The sequence below is a fragment of the Notechis scutatus genome, unplaced genomic scaffold (assembly GCF_049901735.1).
Source record: "Notechis scutatus isolate UNSWTSFEM ecotype Mainland unplaced genomic scaffold, rNotScu1.2 NSCUCTG36, whole genome shotgun sequence".
Taxonomy (NCBI): Eukaryota; Metazoa; Chordata; class Lepidosauria; order Squamata; family Elapidae; genus Notechis; species Notechis scutatus.
The window spans coordinates 82,996-110,226 of NW_028263115.1; the positions used below are offsets into that span (position 1 = coordinate 82,996).

The 27,231-nt window shown below is 43.1% G+C and overlaps 1 protein-coding gene across 6 annotated transcripts in view; it reads right to left on the reverse strand.

Annotated features, from left to right (window-relative positions):
• Nucleotides 1-27,231, reverse strand: part of LOC148128647 (vomeronasal type-2 receptor 26-like) — a 60,641-nt gene that overhangs the window by 14,591 nt on the left and 18,819 nt on the right. For 2 of the 6 annotated variants that reach the window (XM_087948659.1, XM_087948663.1), the window contains exons 2-5: nucleotides 22,936-23,730; nucleotides 20,188-20,400; nucleotides 15,059-15,185; nucleotides 12,696-14,210 (exon numbers count right to left, since the gene is read on the reverse strand). In XM_087948659.1, coding sequence (XP_087804785.1) covers nucleotides 13,300-14,210; nucleotides 15,059-15,185; nucleotides 20,188-20,400; nucleotides 22,936-23,730 — 2,046 coding nt within the window. In that variant the 3' untranslated portion in view covers nucleotides 12,696-13,299. Of the gene's footprint in view, nucleotides 1-12,695; nucleotides 14,211-15,058; nucleotides 15,186-20,187; nucleotides 20,401-22,935; nucleotides 23,731-24,763; nucleotides 24,936-25,156; nucleotides 25,436-27,231 lie in introns of those variants that run through there. The other 4 variants (XM_087948658.1, XM_087948662.1, XM_087948661.1 and 1 more) reach the window with 4 other exon arrangements.

Consider the following 27,231-nt stretch of genomic DNA (forward strand, 5'->3'; position numbering starts at 1 on the left):
TTTTTATTTTCTTGTCATTCCTGTGTTATCTTACAATGTTCCTATAATACACCAAGATTCTTTGCATTGTGATGCTTCTTAGTTTTTAAATAAAGAATGGACTGTAAAGTCTGCAGCTGAGATCTATCAATCCAAATCTATCTGTCTGTCTGTCGTCCGTCTGTCCGTCCGTCCATCCATCCATCCATCCATCCAATTTAGTGGCCACCCATCTTATCACAGGGAAACCCTACAAAGATGGCGGTGATGCCCAGTTTGGTGGATGGTGCAACCTGATTTCTAGCGACAGGATTTCTGGAGATCTGGTGGCTCTTCCTCTGTTGTGGGATCTTCTATTGGGGGAGGGACCCCTCTGACCTTCCCAATTTCTGGGGCCGAGACCCTGGGGAAGAGACCAGGTTCGGAGGGTCGTATGGATGCTAGTGGTGTCGGTTGGGTGAGTGGGGCTTCAATCCGGGGGGGGCTGAGTTCCAGTCCTGCCTGGGGCGCCAAGCCAGCTAGGAGGCTCTGGGCCAGCCGCTCTCTCGGAGCCCTGGGAAAGAGGTAATGGAACCGCTTCTGAGCAGCCTGGCCAAGATCTCTGGGCCAGCCTCCCTGGGGGCTTCAGGACTACCTTCCCACCCATCTGGCTGAGGCTGAGGGGCCTCTCTGGGCCTGGCTTCCTCCTTGCCGGTCAAGCGGCCTCCAACGGGCTGGATTCGGAGAGGGTTTGGCAGGGGACTGTGCTGTGAGGAGGGGGCATGGTGGGGCCTGCAGGGCCAGGGGGTCTGCAGGGGTCTGCCCCCTCCCTAGTGAGGGCAGGGAGGGAGGGGGGCTGGGGAAGAGGGAGGCAGGGGGAGCCCCCCCAATCTGGTCTGGGCAGCTGAGGTGCTGTCAGAAAGCCCGCCTCTGAGGAAGGAGCCTTCCTTGGGATTGGCTGAAAGGGAGAGCGGCTCTGACATCACAGGTAGGGACAGGTAGAGCTTCAAGGTGAGCCTTGGGCACCTGCAGGCCAGGTGGGGCTGGTGGGGTCCAGGGGAGGGAGGTCAGCCTGGGCCCCTGCTGTCAATTTCCCCTGGGCGCCCCAGCCAGGCGCTTCTTCCTCCTCCTGCCTTGGGAAGTGGGGCGCCCCGTGGAGAGGGCTCCCTTGGGCCTTGCTGGGCAGGTGGGGGGATCTTCCCCATGGGAGCCCAGGGCAGGTGGGGAGTGAAGGGGGTGAGGGTCCCCAGGTTGCATCTCTTGCAAGGATCCGAGTCTGGTGTGCCAGCTTTGCACCTGGCAGGTGGGGGCTTGTGTTCCCGCAGGGGTCAGGGGTTGTGTGAAGTCGACCCAGCTTGGTCCAGGCCAGAAGGAAGGGCCGAGGCCGGAGGAGAGTCTCTTGGGAGATTCACGGGGCTTCCGGTGCCTTTTGGGGGCTCAGGATTGGACCTGGCCCTCCAGCCAAGCCCAGCACTGGTGGGGCCCCTCAGTCCCCATTGCAGGACCCCACGGCAGAGTCCCTGCAAGGGGGTTGGGTGAAGGTCCCTCCAGGTGGCTTCAGGGGCTCAGATCCATTGAGCTGAGTGAGCCCAACTCCTTTGAGCATCATGGGAGTTTGAGTCCTCTTTCACCTGCTTTGGGAAGGAAGGAGCCCTCTTTCCTGGGCTGCCTTGAGTGGGCCAAGTTCCCAGCTGCTGCTGGGGGCATCCAGGTGTTTCCAGGCATTTCTGCAGCAGTTTTAGCAAGCTGGGTGCATCTCAGCCGGGCTTTGCCCACAGCCGGTCCTGAGTCTTTCCTGGGGTGCAGAGGAGGTGGGCTTTAGAGGGAACCAGTCTCAAAGCGGCTTCCTTCTCCCTTCCCTTCCCACAAAGGAGCCTCTAAGGGGTGGGGGCCTTGCCTTGGAGCCCCTGAAAATATGGACGGAGTTTTGAAATAGGTTGACTCCATTTCATGCATTCTGGCAGGTGGGAACCTTCCCCTGTCCTGTATTCATGCGTGAAGCAGGTCATCATGCTATGCCACCATCTGGTTTATGTGTTTTGGCCTGGCACCTATTGCCAACATTGCAGTTCTCTTCCATCAACCTGGGTTAAGGGCGTTGTGTGGACTCACCTAGTGGGAGGGTCAACTCAGCCTGTCTGCACACAGGATGGGGAGCTTTTCCTAGGATCTGTTTCTGGCTCCTTGGGGGTTTTCAGCAGCTGCAACACTTGGAGTAAACTACGGCTGAGTGAATGGGGTTGGCGGAATGTGTGAACCGGATCAGAGTTTGGCATTCAGGGAAAAAAGTTGGGATAATGGGAATGGGACAGAGAGGCAGCTTTTAGTGGTGGAGGGGGTCAGTGATCCCCCAATGTCTGGACAAATCTGGATAGAGATTTGGGTGTTCAGATGATCAACTGGTGACTTTGATGCTCTTTCTTCTGCTTGGAGCCACAGAAATGGTTCTGGATGCTGGTTTCCAGTATTCCTAGTGAGGCCAGGACTGAGGATACTGAGGATGCTGCTCCCCAGGGCAGAAAGGCTGGGGGCAAATCCCAAGACCAAGAGAAAAGGGAGAACGTGGCTGTGACCCTCTCTGGGTCGGTTTCTCTCTCTCTCTCTCCCTCCTGCCAGGCGTTGGGAGGAAGGAAGGAGGGAGGGACTGCTTCCCAGGGTTTTTTCCAGGTCCTCCGGGTGGATCTCTGTCCTGCCCGGATCAAGTGGGTACCCATGCGGGCCTCCCAAAGGCCTGGTCTCCAGCCCCCATCATCCTCAGCCCCAGCCGTGGCCTTAGCAGAGGCCCCAAAGGGAGGCCCAGCGGAGGCTCTTCCGTCCTCCAGGGAGGGGCCAGGGGGCTCAGGGGTCCCAGCCAGAGAGCAGCGGCCACGGAGGAGGAGGAGGAGGAGGAGGAGGAGGAGGAGGAGGAGGAAGGTCCTGCCAGCCATGCCTGGCCCAGGAGGTTTGGGGCTGGAGAGCCTCACTCAGGATCGGGGAGCTTGGGCGACTCTGCCTGAGCCTGAAGGGCCAGGAAGGGGCCGGATTACAGGGCTCCAGGGCAGCTCAGGGCGGCGCCTCAGAACCAGCTGGGATGTCTCCCAAACCAGGATCCGGATCTTTAGGGGATATTGAGGGTCAGTCCAATTCACCGTGGCATGTTTCACTTCTGATGGCCATAAGAAACCACGTTTTCTGCATTCTGCAAGCCGGCCAATGACTGAGGGGTCTCTGTTGTTTCCCAAAATGGAGGCAACGCGTGGAGAGAGGTTGGTCTGCATGAGTGTTTTCAAACTTGAAGAGGAATGGACTTCAACCCCCAGAGTTCCCCACCCAATAATGCATGGACTTCATCATGCTGAGCAGGGAATTCTGGGAATTAAAGTCCCTTCATCTTCAAGTTCCAAGTTTGGAAAATGCTGGTCTACCTTTTTCCCTGAGGTGAGGAATTAAAGCCCTGCACCAAGACTTGGCTAACTCACAGGTTGCTCAATCTATTTTCTTTCTTTCTCTGTGTCTCCCTCCCTCCCTCTCCCACTCTCCCTCCCAGGTAACCCCAGATCCCCCTCTCTGGCTTCTTCCTGACAGGAGCCTCTCCTGGAAAGACACACCCAAGTGAGGCTGGAGAAACCCGGGCTGCGTCCCCCATCATTCAACCAGGGACTCATAAACCAGGTTAGTCTCTTCCCAGAAATGGGGGCCTCCCTCAAATCCCTTCCTCTTTCCTAGCCCTCTCTATGGATCTGGGCTTTGCTTTCCCCTGAGTGCCCCATGTATGAAAAAAAGTGGCAGTGGAACATGGGACTTGGGCTTCCCTCTTCCCAGGACTTGCCTGGCCTCTACATCGGAAAAAGAGGCAGGGGAACTATTTGGATTTTGGCACTAAATAGGCATAATTAAACGCTGAAGTTGAACGTGTTAAAAAGAAAGAATAGCTAATAACTGGAATTAATGAAATTAATGAAAGTTTAAAAAGGGAAAAGGGAAAAGAAAGGGTGGAACGTGGAAACAGAACTGAGCCCGCCACTTAATGGCAAAGGGAAAATTTCAGTGACTCTTTGAAAAGTGCTTGGTCTTTTTAAAATTGGAATTTGAAAGGAAACAAAAGGAATTCCATTATAATAAAATAAAAACCCTGAAAAGTGAAATACTAGAATATTACAAGGGAAAAAGATACATGAAGAAATTGCCCTGGGATTATTTGGTGACTTTGGGAAAAAGTTGGAAAAGAAATCAACAGAAGGAAGCTGGAAACAAAGATTTATGGACACTGACTGTTGAAATTTAATATAAAGGACGCTGGTTGCAATAAACTACTAGACAATTGGATTGGACATAAATATTAAAGAAAGGAAAATAAAAGAAGTAGTAGTGTACAAAATGGGAGAAATGTGTGTGGAAATAAAATTGGAACAACAAAATAGGAAGGAAATGATGAAAGAAAGCTTGGAAATGTACAGCATTATACTACAAAAATTAGAAATGGTAATGCAGATTAAAGAAGAACAAAGAGAAACAGAGGGGAGGAGTGAAATAAAGAGGAAACCAGCCTAAAGAACAAGTGGAACAACATTAAAACAAGAAAAAAGAATTAAAGTTAAAAATGTGGAGGTTTGATGTGATAATTAAAGGGGGAATTGTTTGGAAAATTAAACAAAGGAAAAGGAAACAGCAGAAGAGGGAATTACAGAGGAGAAATCAAGAGAGGGAGGGGGATAAAATAAATAATTGGAATAAGAAATGGAGAGAAATTATAAAGGAAAAAGGGGAATTAAGAGAAAGGACCAGAAAATGATGGGAAGTAGAAAGCAAACAACAATGAAAAAAATTATATAGTCAGGAGAATGAGAGACAATGGGTAGAAGAAGAACAGGAAGGGGGATTCTGCAAGGTAACGTGTCGTGATATATAAGAACATAGATTTAAAAATGGAAAAGAATGGAACTGATATTTTTCTTTTAAGGATTATTGTTAAACCAGACATAGATTTAATTGAAATAGATATGGAAATGGGAATTTACTGTAAGAATATTAATTTATATTTAATAAAGCAGTGAATAAAGTTAAAATGAGATGAGAATTGTAATGGAAAGACTATTATCAGTTTCTAAAATTAATTGAATAAATATTTTTGAAATAGATGATTTAGAATGTAATTGAGAAAAAAAAATACCATGCGGAATCTGACACACACACACACACACACACACACACACACAAATACATGTGTGATATGTAGTAGTTAGATTGTTATTAATGTAGAATGTGATAATTAAAAAATGACTATACTATGGTAAAACTTTATAATGATTTAAAGGGAATAAATTGGGGGAGTGTATAAGGCAAAGGGGTGGCAAGCTCGAATTGACAATTAAAGGGGACACCTGGATTATTAGAATTAGGATGGAACCTATTGAACAATGAATGGAATAATAGTATGTGATGGAATTGCAAATGTGACAGATAAAAGTAAATATATGTACTGAATATAGAAATGAAATAAGAACCTTAGATAATACTGTAAAACAAGATATGAGAATATTTAAAGAAAAATGAAATAAGTTATGATATGAATTGGAATTGGATAAGTGTAATGAATATAAGAATATTTGAGAATATTTAAAGGAAAATGGAATAAGTAATAATACGATATGAAATTGAACACGAAAGATGAATATGTAACTATGGTCATTTTGTATTGAAATGTAAAAACCTGGAACCACACTGTTCACCAAGAGATGTTTTTAAATATAAAAATGAAAAAAATATTAAAACAAAAGAAAAGGGAGGCGGGGAACATGGGATATGGGTTTCTGCATCCCCAGGTCTCAAAGAAGGAGGTTGAAAGAGGATTTTGCATGTCTGTTTTCCATCTGCAACACGAAGCTCCTGAGCTCCCCTTCCCTCCCTCCCTTCCCCACATGGGGTGAGAGGCTGCCTTGATTTCTCCATCTCTTTTCACTTGGTTGTCTCTGACTTCTCCCTCTCTGTGCGTTTGTTTGTTTTTGGGTGTGATTTTTTTCAACTATGCAAAGTTCTGATAACTAGTTTTTCATTAAAGTTCATTTTATTCTTGGAATCTGGCCACACTATTACATCAACCCCTTTGTGAAGGTGTCACTGAGCATCTGTTTTCAAAATAAAGAAAATGTTGCTTCCATTTCACACCTGTGACATGCTCAGACATTAACTGTCTCCCGGGATTGTCTCTTTAACCACGATGCCAACAAATGTCACACTTCTTTTTGTCTTCATCCACAGGTGCCGTGTATTCCCTCTGGGGCCAATTTCAAGAATGAAGCTCCCAAACCTCTCAATTCCAGATGACGGATTTAATTCAATCTCTGCCCCTGTCATTATGAACCACATAGGGATTATTTCCCTTTCATTTCCCTGCAGAGAAAGGCCCAACAAACTCTGAGTGCAAGAACCAGCTGACTTATCCAGGGATCCCTCCTGAGAGGGAGAATTATGATCAAAGTTTCAGCTCTGCTCTGTGGCCGAATCCTCCCGGGAGACTCTGGGCAGAGACAGGGAGTCTGTGGCAGCTTCTCTCTTCTCCCCCTGACCCCAGAGGCCCCGGATGGAAACTTTCCCTGCTGGAGAACTTGGCTTCTGGCAAAAAGTTTCATTGAACAATTTGAGAACTTTGAACTTCTCTCCTACTTAAAGATCAGGGCTGCCTGGATCCCTTCCCAGCAAAGTTTGCTCCCCTGGGGAAAAGAAGGGCTGGGGGCAAATGGAGCCCCCAAGAAGCCCCTTCTCCATCTCTGCTTCCTTACAATTCAAGGGCTGAAAGTTTCTCCTGGTTTCTTCCAATTGGGGCGATGGCTGGGCAAACCACCTTTGGGGTTCCTGCAGAGGCAGAAGAGGGAGGCCGCTGGGCAGCCCAGCTAGGTTGGTTAGCATTAAAGTTGGACTGCTCAATTTGTGGTAAGGGTGTGTGTATGTGGGTGAGTGTGTGTGTATGAATGCTTCATTGGCCAAGTGTGATTGGACACACAAGGAATCTGTCTTGGTGCAAATGCTCTCAGTGTCCATAAAAGAAAAGATACATTCATCAAGCATCATCAGGTACAACACTTAATGATAGTCATAGGAAACAATAAGCAATCAAATCATACTTAGGAAACAGTCAAAAAATCATTAGGATACAAGCAACAAAGTTAAAATCATACAGTCACAAGTGTGTGTGTGTGTGTGTGTGTGTGTGTGTGTGAGAGAGAGAGAGAGAGAGAGAGAGAGAAGTCCAACCTCCAATAGACATTCTACACATCCTATAGAGTCTATACAGACAGTATATATTCTATACATCCCAGGATTTCTCCCCTCCCCCCAGGGTGGAATCTTGCCAGGCGTGGGAAAATCCACCGCTCCTTTCCCACGGGGAGGGGCACCCAGGCCCTTTTCCCACCGCCTTCCACACTCCTATCCCCCCCCGCCCAAGGGGGAACCCAAAGGCCCTTTGGTTCCCCCCCAGCAGTCTCTAGGACCCCCAAAAAGACCCAGCCCTGCCTGCGCACAAAGTCCCACCATCGCTCCAGGGTCCCTGCCCGAGCAGTTCAAGGCGGGGAAAGGGGAGGAGCCCAATCCTGGCCCCGCCTCCCCGCAGGTGGGGCAGAGCAGAGCCGATTTCCATCGCGCGACACCCCCCCACAGAGATGCCCCCTGTTAAGCCTGGATTCCCCAACAGGTGTTAAGGAAAACAAACTAAACAGAACATGCAGCGAAATCAGATAGGAAGACAGGTAAATGTGTGAGATAATTTTTCTAGTTAACACGCAGTAAAAATACAGATACGCTTGTGCTATCAAAAATATAGTTTATTCCATTTAAGAATTATAGCATAGTCAAATAAACGGTCCATTAGTCATATATCAATTTCAGTCAAGTCTTGTCGGGGATACACTTTTTGCAAAGTCCGTGTTGAATAGCCAATGTCAGTACACTTACAATAAATCTGTCCAATCTTTATTTTCTCTCCGTTGAGAAAATATCAACACACCTTCTTCTCTCCCCGTTCCAGCAAGAACGCAGTCATCAATCCATCAAGTAATTAGGGATCTTCAAGCCAGAGAGAGCTGCAATTACCTCGCTTCTTATATAGTGCTTTTACAACCACACCCTTAATTACATTCTTACTGTTAAAGTTACACACACTTTAACTAACAAACCATGATAATGGTATTTATTATTTTTACCCAAACCAGTTAGGGTAAACAATGTTATCCGTAACATTCTCCCCTTTTGGGTAATAATAATAATATTACAATAATATAACCATTTACACCTTTAAATCATAGTTTTCACAACTCTCTTTAAATTTTACAACACCTTGAGCTTTTGTAAACTGGTCTGCAATATTTTCTTCCGTCATGCAGTACTCTAGTTTAATTAGACCATTTTTAACAGATTCTCTAACATTTAAGTATCTTAGATCAGTATGCTTTGATCTAGTCTTTACAGCAATATTAGTAGCTAATTGTATAGCTGCCTGGTTGTCTTCGTACACAATAATGGAATCTTTAACAGTTATACCCATGTCTAATAATAACTGTTTGTACAGAATTAAATCAGTGCATAGTAATGACAGACATGAAAATTCTGCTTCCATCGTGGACAAGCTGATATGCTGTTGTCTGATTGACCTCCACCCTATTAGTCTCTTACCAAATAATATAACCATCCCAGATGTTGATTTTCTAGTATTTATGTCAGTTGCAAAACTTGCATCTGCATAGGCACTAAGATTCAAATCACCTTTTGGCTCTAGATACAATGCACAAAGACATAGGGTTCAATGCATGATTGGCCTTTCTTTTCAGATAACTAAAGTCAAAATACTATGGATGTATTTGAGAAGTATGTGCTTGATTATTGTATACACTGAAAAAGTTGTGAGGATCCAGACTTTCCCTTCAATGGGTCCTGGCAAATGCAGAAATGTTTCATGGAAAGGAATAATTCTGTTCCAGATGGAATCATATTCCATGAAGTGAACAAAGACATTGACTTGTCTCCACTTAGAGAGGGCCTCCCTGAAGGGGGCTGGTGTTAAGAACTGTTGTTGAGAACTGTCCAGTTCAGTTGTTGTGAATTGTTGTGATATAACAACACAAATCCCATTCCTGACAAGCATTGGAGTGAAAGTCCTCATGAAATCCTCTCCCTTCTCTGTGTCTGAAGCAAAGAGGCCAATCAGGGTCCATCTGAAATGGAGGAGCAGCTGGACGATTGCTGGGTAGTGGAATCCTTCTTTGGGGAGCAATGGGTGGAAAAGGGGGGAATCTCCTTTTATCACTCAGAGGCTCTGAAGCAATCTGAAAAAGTAATGAATAGTATGTTATAATGTGGTCCAGATCAACTCCAAAATATTAGTTATTGACAAACCCAAATTTTGTTCTGATGAACATATTAGAATAGGTTATTCCTTAGTCACGGTTTAAATATTTAAGACAGTTAAATATTTAACAACATTGTATATAGAATATAAATGGAATGCAAAATCATATTCAAAATCATAAAAAACAATTAAAAATGCAATTTAAATTTCTGTGTCACCCCTACAATTCCAACTATTAGATTCAAATTAGCAGATGTCAGGTAAAATGTTTGGATCTAAAATATAGAGCTGTATTATATGCTATTTTTGAGTACTGAAACCTCTTTGTCAGCTTCTATATCCCAAATTATTTGTGGAACAATTTTTCAGCTTCTCCAGATATACAAGAGACTAAGAGACCACAATTCCTAACGCAAATTGTCAGTTGTACAATCCAATAAGTCTTTAACTGAACTTTTGTCTGTTTTGGGACTCTGCCTGTTTCCTCTCTTTAATTTTAAACCAATAATTACATACTCTGAATTTATACAAAGTAGAATCCTCACACAAATTATTTATTTATTTATGTATTTATCTATCAAGCGGTTATAAGATTATAGGTATAAGTATAGACATAGTTATGAGTACATGAAATGGATACATATAAGAAAAATAAAAAGAAATAGTAGGACAGTGACGGTTGGCACATTGGTGCGCTTATGCCCCCTACAGACCTCTTAGGAAAGGGGTGAGGTCAATCGTAGACAGTTGTACAATCCAATAAATCTTTAATTGAAATTTTGTCTGTTTTGGGACTCTGCCTGTTTCATCGCTTTAATTTTAAACCAATAATTATATACCCTGAATTTATACAAAGTAGAAATTTTGTAAATTCATAACTAACTGTAACTCTGAGGGCAGGAGCTGAACTCCTTTTATCCACCCCCAAAATACTCTTCAGATCCTGTGATCTTAATAATTTTTATGCATAGACAGGACTATTGCCAACTTGATTCCAACTGGATAAGGCAGATATTGTTGATATGTGAAAATGAACATGCTAATGGAGGACCTCAAAACTTGGATAGTTTTTCAATAATTTATTCAGTAGAATATCCTCTATAGCAGGGGTCCTCAACCACCGGGCCGCGGACCGGTACCGGGCCGTGGAGCACTCTCTACCGGGCCGCAAAGAATTTTTTTTTTAAAAAAATGGCGGCTTTCTTCACCTTCGGTGAATGCTGCTGGGATCGGGGATCAAGGACACAAATGAAAGAAGGGGAGGGAGGAAGCAACCGAAGCCTGTCCTTCTCTCTGGGTCAGCTCTCTCAGTCGCTCTCTCGCTCCTCCACCAGCACAGGAAGAAACTGCTTCAAAGAAGCGGGGGGCTTTTCCTGTCGCCGCAGCTTCCCGAAGCGCCCGTTTCTCCCCCACCCCACCCCGTCTGCCCGCCCGCCCGCCCGCAGTGCTCCGTTCTGCCTGCCTGCCTGCCTTCGTTAATGGTTGAATCGGAACAGCTTCGGCTGAGTAAAAGAGGCGAATAGTTATTATTCTCAGCCGAAGCTGCTCCCAAACAACCAGAAACTAAGGCAGGCAGGCAGGCAGGCAGAACGGGACACTGTGGATTAAGGCAGCTGTGCGGCGGGGTGGGAGTGGGGGTGAAACGGGCGCTCCGGAATAGCTGCGGCGACAGGAAAAGCCCCCCGCTTCTTTGAAGCAGTTTCTTCCTTGGATGGTGGAGCAGCGAGAGAGTGAAGCCTCCTTTTCTTCTCCCCCCCCGGTCCTTGAAAAAATTTTCTGCTTGAAACCGGTCCCTGGTACAAAAAAGGTTGGGGACCACTGCTCTATAGGGACCTTATGGCTCTTCAGGCCTTTAACGGTGAATTTGAAGATGAACATAATAGATTAAAACATAGTTTATATGTTCCCTAATATTCTGAAAAACAGCTCTTGAATTCTATGAAGATCTGTTGTTCATCCCCACCACCCCACTCACCTTACTAGATAGAGAAAAACACACACAACCCTGTGGGACTTTGTAAGTTGCTGCTAATGTTGACATCTGGATGGAGACATCCCTCTCAGCTCCATCCAGAAGAGCCAGGAGGTTGTCCTTCCTTCCAAAGCCGTAGTTGGGGACATTGACGTCTCCAGTGGAGAGCATGTCCAGCAAGGCATCTGAAGTGCAGAAAGTGCTCATATAGTTATTATGGATGTTGTAGCCAAGTGTGAGATTGTGCAGGAACTGGGAATTCTTGTTGACCAATTGAAATACAAAAATTAATGATACGGTACCTCTTGAAACATAAGTATTCCTATTGTAAAAACAATGTTCATGTTATTATAGTCAACAGCAACAACAAATACTTTTAAAATATATAATCCTTCACTAACCTGCTAAGCCTTAGGCCAACATTGATCCAAATCCAATGATCAATATGCAACTGTGGAAATGGGCTGAGAGATGCAACTGCAATTGTTTCAATCACTACTTAAACACAGGTCATTATTCAAGTGATGAACTCAGGATTGAACTGAGAAAGGAAAATCATCTGGATTTCCTTCAGGGTTTTTTTAAACTCCATCTTTGGATTTTCACCACCCTCTGTAATGCCTTTTTTGCCTTTATGGTGCAATTTCCGTACCAGACTGAGATACAGCTGGTTAGGATGCTCTCAAGTGCACAACGGTAGAAATTGATCAGGATAGCTGAGGAAAGGTGGTTCTTCTTCAGTAATCTCAGGAAGAAGAGGCACTGGTGAGCTTTCTTCATCAGGCTGGTGGTGTTAGTCTGCCAGGACAGGTCCTCAGAGAGGTGGATCCCCAGGAACTTGAAACTGGAGACACGTTCTCCCATTCTCCCGTTGATGTATATAGAGTGTGTGTGACCACTCTTCTTCCTGAAGTCCACAATGAGCTCTTTGGTCTTGTTGGTGTTGAGTAGTAAGTTATTGTCAGAATAACATATGTTAGAGTGGTATGTAATGCTATGTAATGTGGTATATGTTAGAGTGGTATGTAATGCTATGGAGACAGCATCCTTAGTGCTCCTGTTCTTACTGTAGGCAAATTGGTAAGGGTCCAGTGTATTCGGGAGACAAGTTTTGAGGTGTGCCAGGACTAACTGCTCGAAATACTTCATGATTGTAGGTATAAGAGCTATACGGTGGATCTGGATGAACATTATGCAGCACTGAAGGTTTGTGACCTGGTCAATGATGCGGCTGCCTTAAGACAGGATCCCTGCAACCTCCTCCTGGGAAGAGTCCCAAGGTCTTCTTTCTCTGGACATCTTCTCCAGCCCTTCACAGACAAGACAAGCTTGGAGGAGGAGCAGAGAAATGCTTTAGGTACAAACTGTAGAGTGGAAAATTAAAGGGCCTGAAAACTGCTATTTTATTTCTCTGGTGGATGAAAGGAAAAAAATATACAGTGGAAATTTCTTTACACACTTATTTTTTTATTTACTTTTTTTTTTTTTTTTTTTTGCTGTGAAGTACATACCAAAATAAAAACAATCCCAAACTGAAATCCCAGGCAGCTGTTCTGCTGAATTTTTTCTGCAAAGGAGCTTTTATCAGGAAATCAAGAAAGATTCAAATACGAGGGATGGAAATTTCCCTCCCCAGCTGAGAGCTAGACAAACATGACATTTCACATCATTCTGGCATTTTTAAGGAGGGGATCAGGCAACCAGGTTTGTGGTTGGTTCCCACAGCTTCCTCCTGACCTCTTTTCCAACTCATTCTCTCACACCCACCCACATGTTTAGCTGATGTCAGTAGGAACCAGTGCATCAATCATTTTGTACAAGGGGTCATGTTCAGTATCTGTTGCAGAACAGCTGAATTCCTCTGAATTTTACAGAGGTCTCTTTAGCAATATTTATTGAAAGGGGAGGGAACTACAAGATTTCCAGTCATTCAACAATTCCCCATTTTGAAACATACAGATATCATTTTCTTTGACTCCTGCATACTATCTAAATGGAAATCAAATAAGAAACATGAACAATCCTTCCACTATCATAATGATGCTATATCTCATGTTTTTAAATTTGTTCTGGCTGTGAGATGCTCCTTTGTGTTCAGGTCTGGCCTCAGAAGGATAATGTAGCACTTGGGCATGAAGATGCAGACCAGCAGACCAGCACTGGAGGCCAGGATGGAGAAGACCTGCACAGCCACCATGTGTTTCCCTTTGGTGCTCAGGTAGGTGGGCACAAAACTCACCCAGACACTGCAGAAGACCAGCATGCTGAAGGTGATCACCTTGGCTTCGTTGAAGGCCCCAGGCAGATTCCTGGCCAGGAAAGCCACCGTGAAGCAGATGGCAGCCATGAAGCCCATGCAGCTGAGGGTGACGTAGAACATGACAACAGCCCCTTCGTTGCATTGCAGGATGATCTCTCCATGCTGGGAGTGGAGGTCAGAGTCAGGGAAGGGGGGAGAAACTCCCAGCCAGATGGAGCAAATGATAATTTGGACAGCAGCAGAAGAAAGGATGATGGAGTTGGCCAAGCTCTTCCCCAACCATCTCTTCACTCGGTTTCCTGGTTTTGTGGCCAGGAAAGCCAGCACCACCGTGATGGTTTTGGCCAAGAGAGAAGAAACAGCAACTGAGAAGATGATGCTGAAGACCGTTTGTCGGAGAAGGCAGGTGGCTTTCCTTGGTTGACCAATGAAGAGAGAAGAAGACAAGAAGCAAAGCAGGAGGGAGACCAGGAGGATGTAGGAGAGGTCCCGGTTGTTGGCTTTGACAAGGGGAGTTTCTCGGTATTTGATGAAGATGATTAAAACAAGGCTTGTGGTTAGGAACAAGAATAGGGCAAAAGAGACCAGGATGATGCCCAGAAGTTCTTCATAAGACAGGAAGGTTACATCTTTGGGGATACATTGGACTCTTTCTTTATTTGGGTATTTATCATCTGGACACTTGGTGCATTTTTCTGTATCTGAGGGGAAAAAAACAACCCCATATTTCTTTGACATTTGCATTTCAAGATATATTATACATTCTTTGGGAACAAGTGATTATTGAGAGCATTTTCTGGGATGGATTTCTTAATATTTCCAGAGAAAGAAAATAAGTGTATCACTTTTTAATTGTTTTTTAAAAATTATAGCTATGGTATATTTTTGATAGGCTATGAAATTGAGGGAAGGCTTGGGACTTGAAAGATTTCCTTTGTAATGTTCAGAATATTGATAGGATCCTCCATTACTGAAGGTAAATAATGAATCAATTAATCTTTCTAGAGAAACTTACCTGCCAGATGGTAATTCTTGTCATACTTGACTCAGACGATGCTGGCGGATCAAGTGACTGCTGCAAATAATTTGGAATGGCCATTGGAGCAGTGGTGATACGGGTGCAGCCAGATACAGGCATAACTGTCCATGCCACCACATTGTGCATCTCGTACATCAGCAATACCTTTTATGAGTTCCTCAAAGGGAACCCATGCAGACTGCATTGCAATCCTGCTTTCAGGAGGTGGACCTAAAACAATTCCTCGTGTTTCAAGGAACTCAGGTGTTCCTAGAGAAGTAAATATGGAAGGAAGGACACACCCAAGCTAAAAAGAAGAAATATTTCCTCTGGCAGTAGTATAGCTTGCCCAATCTGCCACAGCCACCTCTCTCTATGCAGCCCTTCCTTCACAGTTTTTTTGCTCTCCTGTTTAGATAATGGGGCATTTTGGAAATAAATCAGAAATCAATTAAGCTTCAAAGTGTGTTTTAATTCACAACTGGATGGATCCAGTTCCACCAGGCCTTCCTTTCCTGAAGTGTCACCCACCTTTCTGAGTGGAGAAAGTCCCCTCCGGACAAGGAACGCAGTCGTAGCAGCAAACTGGCTCTCCTTCTCGAGCCCTCTTGACAAATCCAGGAGGACAACTTTGCACACATTCAGATTGAGGAAAGGACTGAGCAGAAAAAAATAAGATTGCCAAAGGAAATGTGTTAGGACTGTCCATCCATGGAAAATGGAGGTAAAAATGGATATTAGATAAGATGTTAGATATTAGCCTCTGGCCTTCACTTAAGTAAAGACAAAATCTCTCACTATTAATGATTGGAGATACAACTTCTGGAAGATTCTTCCTTTAGTTCCTCTCTTTTGCTTTTGGCATCTCACATTGCCAAAAAAAAGAAAGGACTTTATTAAATAGAAAAGTCTGGAGAGATGGAACCAGGGGTGGGATTCTACTGGTTCTGCCCAGTTCTATAGAACCAGTTGTTATGATTCTGCGCAGTTCGGAGAACTGGCAACTCACACCACTGGCTGGCCCCGCCCCTCCCCTCCACGCCCAGTCAGTCCTTATCGCGCATGCATGGCATCGCCTGCAGCCTGCTTTTGCCCACTCGCCAGACCAGCCATTGCTGCATGCCTTCCGCTGTGGCCCTGCCTGATATCCCTGGGTGAGTGAGGCTCTGCAAGCTCTGGGGCCCAGTCGCCTAGCTGCACTGCCGGTCACCTTTTCGCCCACACCCCACTTGCCTTTTGCTGCCGCCACCCAACGCCTTAACCCCCAGCAGCTAAGGCTCAGCAGCTGCGGTGAATCCAGGCAGGGGGTGAGATGCAGACTGGTGGGGATCCAAGCTACATTTTGCTGTACCGGAGGACATGTGGAGAGGCTTGTGTTCTCCTACTGCTGTCTTTCCCAGCACAGCTCCGGGCGGCAGAGAGAAACAGGATTCAAGTGGGCTGCTTCTCTGCCACCCAGAGCCGCCCGTTTCCCTATTGGAGGGGAAGTTGCAAACTTTTTGCTGTGCCGGGAAAGACTCTCTTGCTTTCCCAGCAGCAGGAGAACACAAGCCTCTCCACATGTCCTCCGGTACAGCAAAATGTAGCTGGGATTCACTGAAGCTCCTGGGCCTTGCCGGTGGGGGGCAAAGATGTGTGTGGGGGTGACCAGGCAGCATGGCCTATTTGCCTGCCATCCCTTCCCTCTCCTGCCTGCAGCCCCTTTGTAGGACCTGGAACAATCTCCCCTTGTTGGCCCTGCCACTCCCTCCCGGTCGCACCCGTGTCGGCAACAGGCGTCATCATTTTGAAGTTGAGGGAGAATTTGGGGAAGGAGGTGGAGGGTCCTGCAGTGGCCGGCACAGGAGCGCCACTGAGAAGCGGGGAAGTGGCCTTCTAGCATTCAGGCCAGTGGCAGGCCACGGGAAGTCAGAGCACCGAGGCAAAGGGGGATTGCCAGGGTTAGCCGCCCTCTCTGTGCTGAATTGTGACCATTTTGGGTAGTCCTAGGATTTGGGTGAGTCAAGCTGCAGCTCCTTGCCTTCTTAGCTGAGGGAACCCGTTTTCTGCAGGAGGAGGAGGTCTACCTGAGCGACTCCTCCAGTGTCTTCACCAGATTATTTGGACACTTACAAGCGAGCGCAGCTAAAGGCACTGCTGTCGCATGTCAACCCAGGCCTCACCCCGTGGCTCCGTAAAGCCAACACCAAAGAAGTGGGCGATCGGGTGAACCTGTGGTGCAATGCTCACTCTGATTTCAGCTGTTCCAGGCTGTCCAACCTCAAAGCCCCTCGGGAGCCGCCGTTCCCAGGCTTCTACTCGCCTGTGCTTGGTCTCCACCCCTTCACCATGCTGAAGCTGCTGGCCCTGCCCCTCATCCTCCCCTCCCTCGCCTGGCCTGAGAAGATAAGGGCAATGGTGGGGGATAGCGAGGTGGCCGGGTCCCTATCTTCCCCTTCTTCTCTAAGATTTTGGGGTTCAGAGTGTGAATCAGATTATTTTTCTCCGGAGAGTTGTTCCTCTTGGTTTCTTGTATTTAGGTCATCTCTACTTTCTTGTTCTTCCTCGGGTCCTAGGTGTCGTTCACGAAATTCCTGTGCTTTTTCAATTGTATCAATTTTGTATTTTTTGTCCTGCCACGAAACTAAAAGCCCCTCTGGGGTGAGCCACCTCAATGGAATAAGCTGAGTTGATAAAAATTGGTAGCCCCTTCTCTGCTCTCTGACTCTCCTGGGTATTTGTTTCAGTGTAACCACTTCATGATCTTTGTATACAAGTGGTTCATCTCTGGTCTTACTATAGAGCAGGTCTCGTGTTGTCTTCCTCGCAAATCGAATGTGAACCTCTCGGGGTAGTCTATGTCTCCTCGCATAGTGTGTATATACTCTGTAGACCTCGTCTACATAATTTTCAATTTCCAGTTTGGGTTTCTGTAAAGCTGCCGCTTTCAGATTCATCATAATTGCACGTAAATCTTCCTTTTTGTCTTCCACCACATTTTGGAACCTAAGATGAAATGATGCCTTCTCTAATTCCATGGGTACCATCGAATCCCAGAGTTCGCAGTATAGCACTTTCCAATTTTGTTCTGAATCCTCTTATTTCTTCTCCACCATCTCTGTTCTTGCCTCTACTAAATTTAATTTCTGTTCATTTTTTATCACTTCTTCCTGCATCTTTCCAATCTTACTATTCAAATTTTGTATTTTGTTTTTCACTTGTCCTATTTCAGTTATCATCTCTGTTTTCATGTCTTCGTGGTTCCTTGCTATCAATTTGTGGGGTTTTGCCATCATTTCCTGCATCATAGTGAGCGTTGCCTGTACTGTCTGCAGGCTTTGAGCTGAACTAGTTTTTTCTGCCAATAGCATTGCATCTATAGATCTCTGCCCCATAGGTGAAGACGTCGTTGTTATAGTTTTCTTTCCTGATTTTACATTTGTAATTGATGTTGTCACCATTTTAACTATCTGTAGCAGCTCTTTCCAATCTACCATCAACTATCCCTAGTAGAGCACTATTTTCCTCTCCTTTTCAGTTCAATAGTAATATTAATACATATATTATTTATTTTATTTTTTATTTATTTATTTATTTGATTTGTCAATTGCTTCCAAGATAATAGGTATAAGTATATACATAGTTATGAATACATGAAATGGGTACATATAAGAAAAATAAAAGAAACAATAGGACAGGGATGGTAGGCACGTTGGTGTGCTTATGCACGCCTCCTACAGACCTCTTAGGAAAGGGGTGAGGTCAATAGTAGACAGTCTAAGGTTAAAGTTTTTGGGGTTTGGGGAAGAAACCACAGGGTCAGGTAGAGTATTCCAGACATTGACCACTCTGTTGCTGAAGTCGTATTTCCTGCAATCAAGTTTGGTGTGGTTAACCTTGAGTTTGTATCTATTGTGTGCTCTTTTGTTGTTATGGTTGAAGCTGAAGTATTCATTGACAGGTAAGTCATTGCAATGTATGATTTTATATACCATACTTAGATCAGACCGAAGACGGCGTAATTCAAGGTTTTCTAGATCTAGAATTTCAAGTCTGGTGGCATAAGGTATTCTACGAGTAGAGGAGTGGAGAACTCTTCTTGTGAAATATTTCTGGACTTTCTCAACTGGGCTAATATCAGATACATAATGTGGGTTCCAGACTGATGAGCTGTATCCGAGTATTGGTCTAGCAAATGTTTTCTATGCTCTAGTTGGTAGTGTGATATTACCAGAGAAAAAGCTACATAGGATTAGGTTAACAACTCTTAATGCCTTTTTGGCTATGTAGTTACTGTGGGCTCTAGCACTTAGATCATTAGAGATGAGTATTCCAAGGTCCTTTACAGAGTTTGGATCATCAACAAGGTCTTGACTATTCAGCTTGTATTTTATTTTCTGATTTTTTTTGCCAATATGTAAGACAGAGCATTTATTTGTTGAGATTTGAAGTTGCCATTTGTTTGACCATTCTGATACATAGTCGAGGTCTTCTTGAAGGGTAGCAGTATTGTCTGTGGTGTTGAATAACTTTACATCAGCAGCAAAGAGAACGAAGTTGCTCTTAATATTAATTACCAAAATTCTATTATGGAAAATCACAATCAGCTCTTATTTCTATTTTTTCTTATTGAACTTATTCAACTATTACAATACTTAAGAGAATTCAATATTAATCAAATACAGATATATTTACTCACAAAATCAAAAGTCTTATATGCTTAATTAATTAATTTAATTAATTAATTAATTAATTTAAAGCCAATTCATTAAAGTAATTAAATTCTTATCTATATATAAATATCAATTAATCTATTTCTTTAGAGTTCTTAATTATATGCTTACCTCAGAATAAAAATACCTCAATTTCTTACTATATGATTATTATTTAAAGGTCTGAGTTCTATATTTATACAACACACTTTCAATTGTCCAGTTATTCAAAAATTATTAACCAGTATTCTTAACTCAATATTCTAACACATATATATCTATTAAGATTATGTTTTACCAATATTATTTAGTTACATCTATGTTTGACCAGTTGAATGATGTCCATGGGATCTCTTCTTCTTTTCTTCTTCTTCTTCTTCTTCTCTTCTTCTTCTTTTCTTCTTCTCTTCTTCTTCTTCTTCTTCTTCTTCTTCTTCTTCTTCTTCTTCTTCTTCTTCTTCTTCTTCTTCTTCTTCTTCTTCTTCTTCTTCTTCTTCTTCTTTTTTTTTTGATAAATACCTTATTACAGTTCTTAGTTCAAGTTCAAAATGTCCTCTTTAAATTTGCACAGTCACTTCCACCGTTTTGTTTCTCCTTTCTGTTTTGGCTTCTTCTTCTTGCTCCTTTATTCTTTTTCTCCACAGCCTGGATTCAGGCCCCGGTCAGCAGAATTGCCGCCTTCTTTGCTACTCTGGGCACAAGGAGCAAACAACCAGAAGCTACTAGCGACACATTCCCCAGCCCTTGTGGGTTTCTCACGCGTTTGATGGAGACCCTTAATTGTACGTGGTCCACAAAATGGAACAATATTGAAGCCTCCCAAACAGCCTAAGGGAAAAAATCCAGTTTCTACTGCCCAGATTCAATTCTCGGTGAAGGTCAACCACCTTTGGGGAATAGCATCAGCCCTCCTGAAATGGGACCTCAGGCTTTGGAAAACAGAGAGAAGACAGCAAAACTTTCTCCTACCTTGTTGAGCAACTTTAGCCGTGAAAGAGCATCTGGGTCGATATAAAGTCTCTGTCTTTCAAAATACGCCAGAACCTCTCTCCTGGGATCATCCCTGGGAAGAACCAAGAAGCCCAAAATGCCCACATCTGCTGCTACCTCTCCATTTGGGTCCATGTAGAGTTCAAAGTCCGAAATATTCACGAACTCATTCTTCTCCAGGAAAGGATGGAACTAGAATGGGAACATGCAGCAATTTTAAAAGCAGAAAACTTTGTTCCTTATCCCAGATGCTTTTTCACATTTGAATCTTTCTTCTGTTATTGCCTAATTTACAGACATGCTTCATTAGGAAATTAGGTGTTACCACTATCTTACAAGTGAACGAAAAAAGTTCACAAAAATTTGTGAACATATCCCAACAATATAGATTTTGACAAAATGTAGTTGAACAACAGAAAAAAGGAGATTTATGAACTCCCTGAAAACAACAGGTTGGTTATCAGAAACATGGATTTGTCAAGAAGAAAATTGTCAGGGTAATCCTCTCCCAGGAAGCCCAGACAGGAAACCTGAGCTAGGCCCACTGTAATGCTGCACTGACAGGATTTGGGGAGTCAGAAAGTACAAATCTCCCACCGACCCTTTTTTTATGCAGCTGTAGGTTTCCTCCTCTTATCTGGTTCTTCCCCAGGCAGAATCTCTCCTCCACACCCCAAAAGTCATTCCCTCATATCACTGCCCTTTCTAAATGGATTGTAGGAAAGGTGGGGATACAATTTATGTCCTCTATGTGAGTCATCCTCACATATTATTTCATTTCCTAAATACATTATGGAAATACCGCTGATATAACTCGATCTCAGGAAATAGTAACAAACAATTTTGTGATGTGATCAGAAACCCAGTGTGATGACCCGTAGTCTCTCAAAATAACCCAAAACCCAAAAAATATATTAAAGTCTGGTAAGGCCTTCAACTTAACTTCACTGTTTTATTTGGCACAGTTTAAAGTCACAAAAGTAACTAATGAGGCAAACAGAAAACCAAAACAAACCACATTGATGAGAGTTCTGAAGCAAGCCAAGATAACTAATCATAAACTCCAGGAAAATAACCGAGAAAAGTCCATGGGAATAACGCCAACAAAGATAATCCTCTTTCAAGTTGAACACTAAAATTGACTCCTGCAAATTCTAACTACGCAGTTGCAAACTTATATACATAGCTCCCACCTGCAAGCCATAAGGAGGATCATGGTAATCTCTTCTTGAGTAGACCTCGCTTTTTCCTGATCCTCTCCTCCCTGCGTGACCTTGGATGGATAGGGGATGGGCCTGGATCCTCCTCTGACTGCTCAGCCGACCTCTGCCCTTCCCCAGCCTCCTCCACCACCTCTGAAGCCACACTCCCACTCCCTGTTGGCTGTTCCTCCTCTTCCTCAGAGTCAGTCTCCACCAGGGGCATGACACCCAGTTAAGTGAGGGGTGGATGGCATGATAATTAAGTGGATAAAAACTGATTTAAAAATGGTACTGAAATAATTTTTAGTTTTTTTTAATCTTTGTCATAAAAGTGGGAAGATATAACATTTTGTCATAATTCATCAATTTTTCTATGTTGTCATTAATATAATAAGAGTTGATAAATCACTATCATACAAGATATATAACAATTCTCAGGCAAATGTACTTTGATCTTATTTAAACATTACCAAATTTCCAGAAAAATATTTCTGATTTCCTCCCAGAAACAACTATTTGACTAAAAAGCAGTAGAAAAATATCTGGGTTTTAGGATTTGATAAATTATAGTATCTCATATAAGAACATTAATGATGCACTGGATGAAGGATTGTGCCAAGCTTGAGAAGTATGTAAGGGAGTCAGTTTGGTCTACTGGTTAAGCCCCCAAAGTAGAAAGCAAGAGGCTTGTGAGTTCAAGTCCCGCCTTGATCATAAAAGCCATCTGGGGTGATTTTGGGCCAGTCATTCTCTCAAAGCCCAACTCACCTCACAGGGTTGTTGTTGTGGGGAAAATGAACACAACTACTCCTTGGTGCTTATCCTGGGACCTTACTCCTTGTTTACTCCTCTGTAAAGAGTGCAATCCAAATTCCAGGAGAAATATTTCAGGTAGTGCCCTGCGTCCCAAATGTAGCACTAAGGAGGGAGGCTGAACTAGCCAAAATAAAAACAGATGCATAGATTTACATTTTTGCACCTTGTTTAAAACTTCTCTTTCCCCCTACAGGTTTCAGTTCTCTCCTTACAGAAGACAGCTTTGAATCAGGACCATGTTACAAGTTCGGGGCCATCTTACAAAACCTCCTGCATCTGGGCTTCTCCAGGGAAGGGCTTTTAATGATGGGGGATGAGTTAGTGCACTTAGTGAACTCAAACAAGGGATCAAAGATCTGGAAATCCAGCAAGATGGGGCTGCTCTTGCCAAGAATGTTTATTTGAGCAGCCAAACTCCCCCCTTTAGAGCAACGAGATATTTACATTGAATAACCACCCCAAAAGTCCAAAGGGCATTAACCTTTGAGAGCTGCAATGGAGTTCCCAGAGCAGTTTCAGGGGGCCGATACAAAGAAAGAGCGCATGAACTGAGACTAGGCCCCTGTGGACAAGGGGTGACTCGAACTGCAGCTCACGGCCTGCTATGTTGCATCTCCTATCAGGACTCAGGGATTCATTTTGTGACGCCTCTCCTAATAAAATATCCCAAAAGGACTCAGATTAATGGATCCCTATTGGGACCCCATACCTGCCACGGCTGCAGCCTTGGAGCCCCCAACTTCTTTTCTCCCTCCTTCCTTCCTCTCCTCGATCTGGAGGAATAGGCGGCATTCATGGCCTGGGCCAAAGTCTGAATGATACTGTATGAATGGAGGTCACTTGAGATCCGTTTCCTGTTCCTTTTCTCCTGGGTCTCCAGTGGGGCTTTCTGGATGCATCTTCTGCGGCCTTTGACAGAAAAGACGTGCTTGGAAAGAGAGCAGTGGAAATAATGATCTTGATACTGATCTTCTACAAAGAAATGAGGTTCAAAGGCAGCATCCACTGGCATTTTTTTTTGCAAATAAGAAAAGTTCCAAATACTATGGATGTATTTGAGACGTATGTCCTTCTTTATCATATATGCTACAAGATTTGTGAGGATCCAGACTTTCCCTTCAATGGCTCCTGGCAAATGCAGAAGTGTTACATGGAAAAGAAGAATTCTGTTCCAGATGGAAATAAATTCCATGAAGTGAACAAAGACGTTGACTTGTCTCCACTTAGAGAGGGCCTCCCTGAGGGATGCTGTATGTCCAGTTGTTGTCAATCGTTGTAATATAACAGCACAAATTCCTTTCCTGACAAGCATCAGAGGGAAAGTCCTCATGAAATCCTCTCCCTTCTCTGTGTCTGAAGCAAAGAGGCCAATCAGGGTCCATCTGAAATGGAGGAGCAGCTGGACGATTGCTGGGTAGTGGAATCCTTCTTTGGGGAGTAATGGATGGAAAAAGGGGAATCTCCTTTTATCACTCAGAGCCTCTAAAGGAATTGTAGCAGTGATCTGAAAAAGTAATGAAGAATGCTATGTTATAATATGGTCCAGATCAACTCCAAAATATTAGTTATTGACAAACCCAATTTTGTTCTGATGAACATATTAGAATAGTTTGTTTCTTAATCATGTTTTTTTTAAAAAAATGTAATAGAAAAAGTTTATAAACATTAAAAAGATATATACAAAATACAAAGCTTTTCATTAAAAATGAAACAAAAAGAAAAAAGTATACATTACAAATTAGTTAGAAGGTGCTTTCCTATCAAACAATATTTTAGTACTTTTCATATATCTGGTCAATACTCCTACTATAACCTCTTTATATTCTTCCTTCCTTATTCATTTACTTGCTGGTTTCTATTATTTATCCAATTTAACCATTTTTCTCAGACTGTACAATATATTGAGTCTTCCTTTTCTTTTAATCTTAGGATAAGTTTATCCATTTCAGCGCAATCGTAGACTTTTTGGATTATCAAGTTTTCTACTGGCATCTGATCACCCTTCCGACATGCTATCCTCATCGCAGTAATTATATGTAAAATTAAATATTTTATTTCTTTTGCATATTCACTGTCATTGTTTAAAATATTTAAGACAGACTATTAACAAGATTGTATATAAAAATGGAACGCAAAATCATATTAAATAAAAAACAATTAAAAATGCAATGAAAATTTCTGTGTCACCTCCACAATTCCAACAATTAGATTCAAATTAGCAGATGTCAGATAAAACATTTGGATCTAAGATATAGGGCAGTATTATATGCTATTTTTGAGTACTGAAACCTCTTTCTCAGCTTCTATATCCCAAATTCTTTGTGGGGCAATTTTTCAGCTTCTTCTCCTGATGTACAAGAGACTAAGAGACCGCAATTCCTAACACAAATTGTCAGTTGTACAATCCAATAAATCTTTAATTGAAAGTTTACCTGTTTGGGGACTCTGCCTGTTTCATCGCTTTAATTTTAAACCAATAATTATATACCCTGAATTTATACAAAGTAGAAATTTTGTAAATTCATAACTTACTGTACCTCTGAGGGCAGGAGCTGAACTCCTTTTATCCACTCCAAAGATACTCTTCAGATCCTGTGATCTTAATATTTTTTTATAGATAGGCAGGACTATTGCCAACTTGATTCCAATTGGATAAGGCAGATATTATTGATATGTGAAAATGAATATGCTAATGGAGGGCCTCAAAACCTGGATAGTTTTTCAAGAATTGAATATTCAGTAGATAGGGACCTTATGGCTCTTCAGGCCTTTAATGGTGAATTTGAAGATGAACATAATAGATTAAAACATAGTTTATATGTTCCCTAATATTCTGAAAAACAGCTCTTGAATTCTATGAAGATATTGGATCTGTTGTTCATCCCCACCACCCCACTCACCTTACTAGATAGAGAAAAACACACACAAACCTGTGGGACTTTGTAAGTGCCTGCAAATGTTGACATTTGGATGGAGATGTCCCTTCTAGCTGCATCAATTAGAGCCAGGAGGTTGTCCTTCCTCCCACAGCCATAGTTGGGGACATTGGCTTCTCCAGTGGAGAGAATGTCCAGCAAGGCATCTGAAGTGCGTAAAGTGCTTATATAGTTGTCATAGATGTTGTAACCAAGTGTGAGATTGTGCAGGAGCTGGGAATTCTTGCTGACCATTTGAATGGCGAAAATGAATTGTCGGGTAGTTTTTAAATCAGAATTCTCCCTATTGTAAAAATAAATTTTAAAAATATTTTTTAAAAATATATTTTAAAAAAATAATCCAGTTTTGTTTACCAGATTACAAAAAAGATGTTGAGACTCTAGAAAAAGTACAGAGAAGAGCAACTGGGATGATTAGGGGACTGAAGACTAAAACATATGAAGAACCATTACAGGAACTGGGCTTGGCTGGTCTAGTAAAGAGAAGGACCAGGGGAGACATGATAGAGGTCTTCCAATATTTGAGGGGCTGCCACAGAGAGAAAGGGGTCAAGCTATTTTCTAAAGCGCCTGTAGGCCAGGCAAGGAATAATGGATGGAAACTGATCAAGGAGAGATTCAACCTGGAAATAAGGAGAAACTTTCTGACAGTGAGAACAATCAACCAATAGAACAGAAGTTCCCTCAGGAAGTCGTGGGAGCGCCATCGCTTGAGACCTTCAAGAAGAGATTGGACTGCCATCTGTCAGAAATGGTGTAGGGTCTCTTGCTTGACAGGAATAAAGCAAAATAAAGCAAAAGAGGGAAGCCATGGAAATAACAATCATTCAGGAAATTAGACAGGTCCTGCAGTACAAAAATAAGTGAAATAAGGAAAGGACTCATATAGTTGTCATGGATGTTGTAGCCAAGGGTGAGATTGTGCAGGAGCTGGGAATTCTTGTTGACCATTTGAATAGTAAAAATTAATACTAGGAGAGTTTCAAAACCAGAAATCTCCCTATTGTAAAAATAATGTTCATGTTATAGTCAACAGCAACAACCAATACTTTTAAAATATATAACCCTTCACAAACCTGTTAAACCTTAGGCCAACATTGATCCAAATCCAATGTTCAATTATGCAACCATGGAAATGGGCTGAGAGAGGCAACTGTAATTGTTTCAATCACTACTTAAACAAAGGTTTAAGTGACTCAAGTGATGAACTCAGGATTGAACTGAGAAAGGAAAATCATCTGGATTTCCTTCAGGTTTTTTTTCAACCCCATCTTTGGATTTTACTCTCTTCCACAAAGGAAGGCAGAAGAGGGAAGCCATGGAAATGAAATCATTTAGGAAATTAGACAGGTCCTACGGTACAAAAATAAGTGACATAAGAAGAAAAGGAGAGTGTTAAAATTGCACATGGAAGGAGTGCAACTCTATCACCCTGCATGACTTACGAAGGAGAAGGTATAGAAGGAGGGTGGTTGAAAGGCCACATTATAGGTGACACAGATGTTCCAGTTGTGACCACACCAATTAGATGGTCTCCTGGCCTGTAAAAGCTCCATGGATTGTTCTCATCCTGGTGCTCCAAACTCAATGGGCATTTCCTTCTCAGCTTCCCACAGACTGATGGGGACACCAGCAGCAGCAGAAGCAGAAGCAGGAGGTCCATCATTCATGGCATTAATCAATCCACTTCCTGTTTCTAACACAAACAACAGGAATAGTTGGAAAAATGCAAAGACTCTGAGAAGTGCCAGTGGCTTTCCTGATCTAAACAGAGTTAATCACTCAGTTTCATCTGCGAAGGAGAGAAAGGTGCAATCAAGAGCAGAGCCTGTACCCGTCCCAAAACTTGGTCCCAGAGAGCTTCACCCAAGGAATTTGTCCTTTTCTGATAGAAGATCCTTTGCATGTGGCTTCAATCTGATGTCTACATCGAAGTCAAAAACTGGAGATATAGCATCACAGGTCTCAAAGGTCATAATTACAGCAAGAAGCAACTTCTCCTCTTGGGATCCTGAACTTTTTCTGGGCTCCATCTGCAGAGGAGAGGCTGGAATAAAACATGTTAGTAA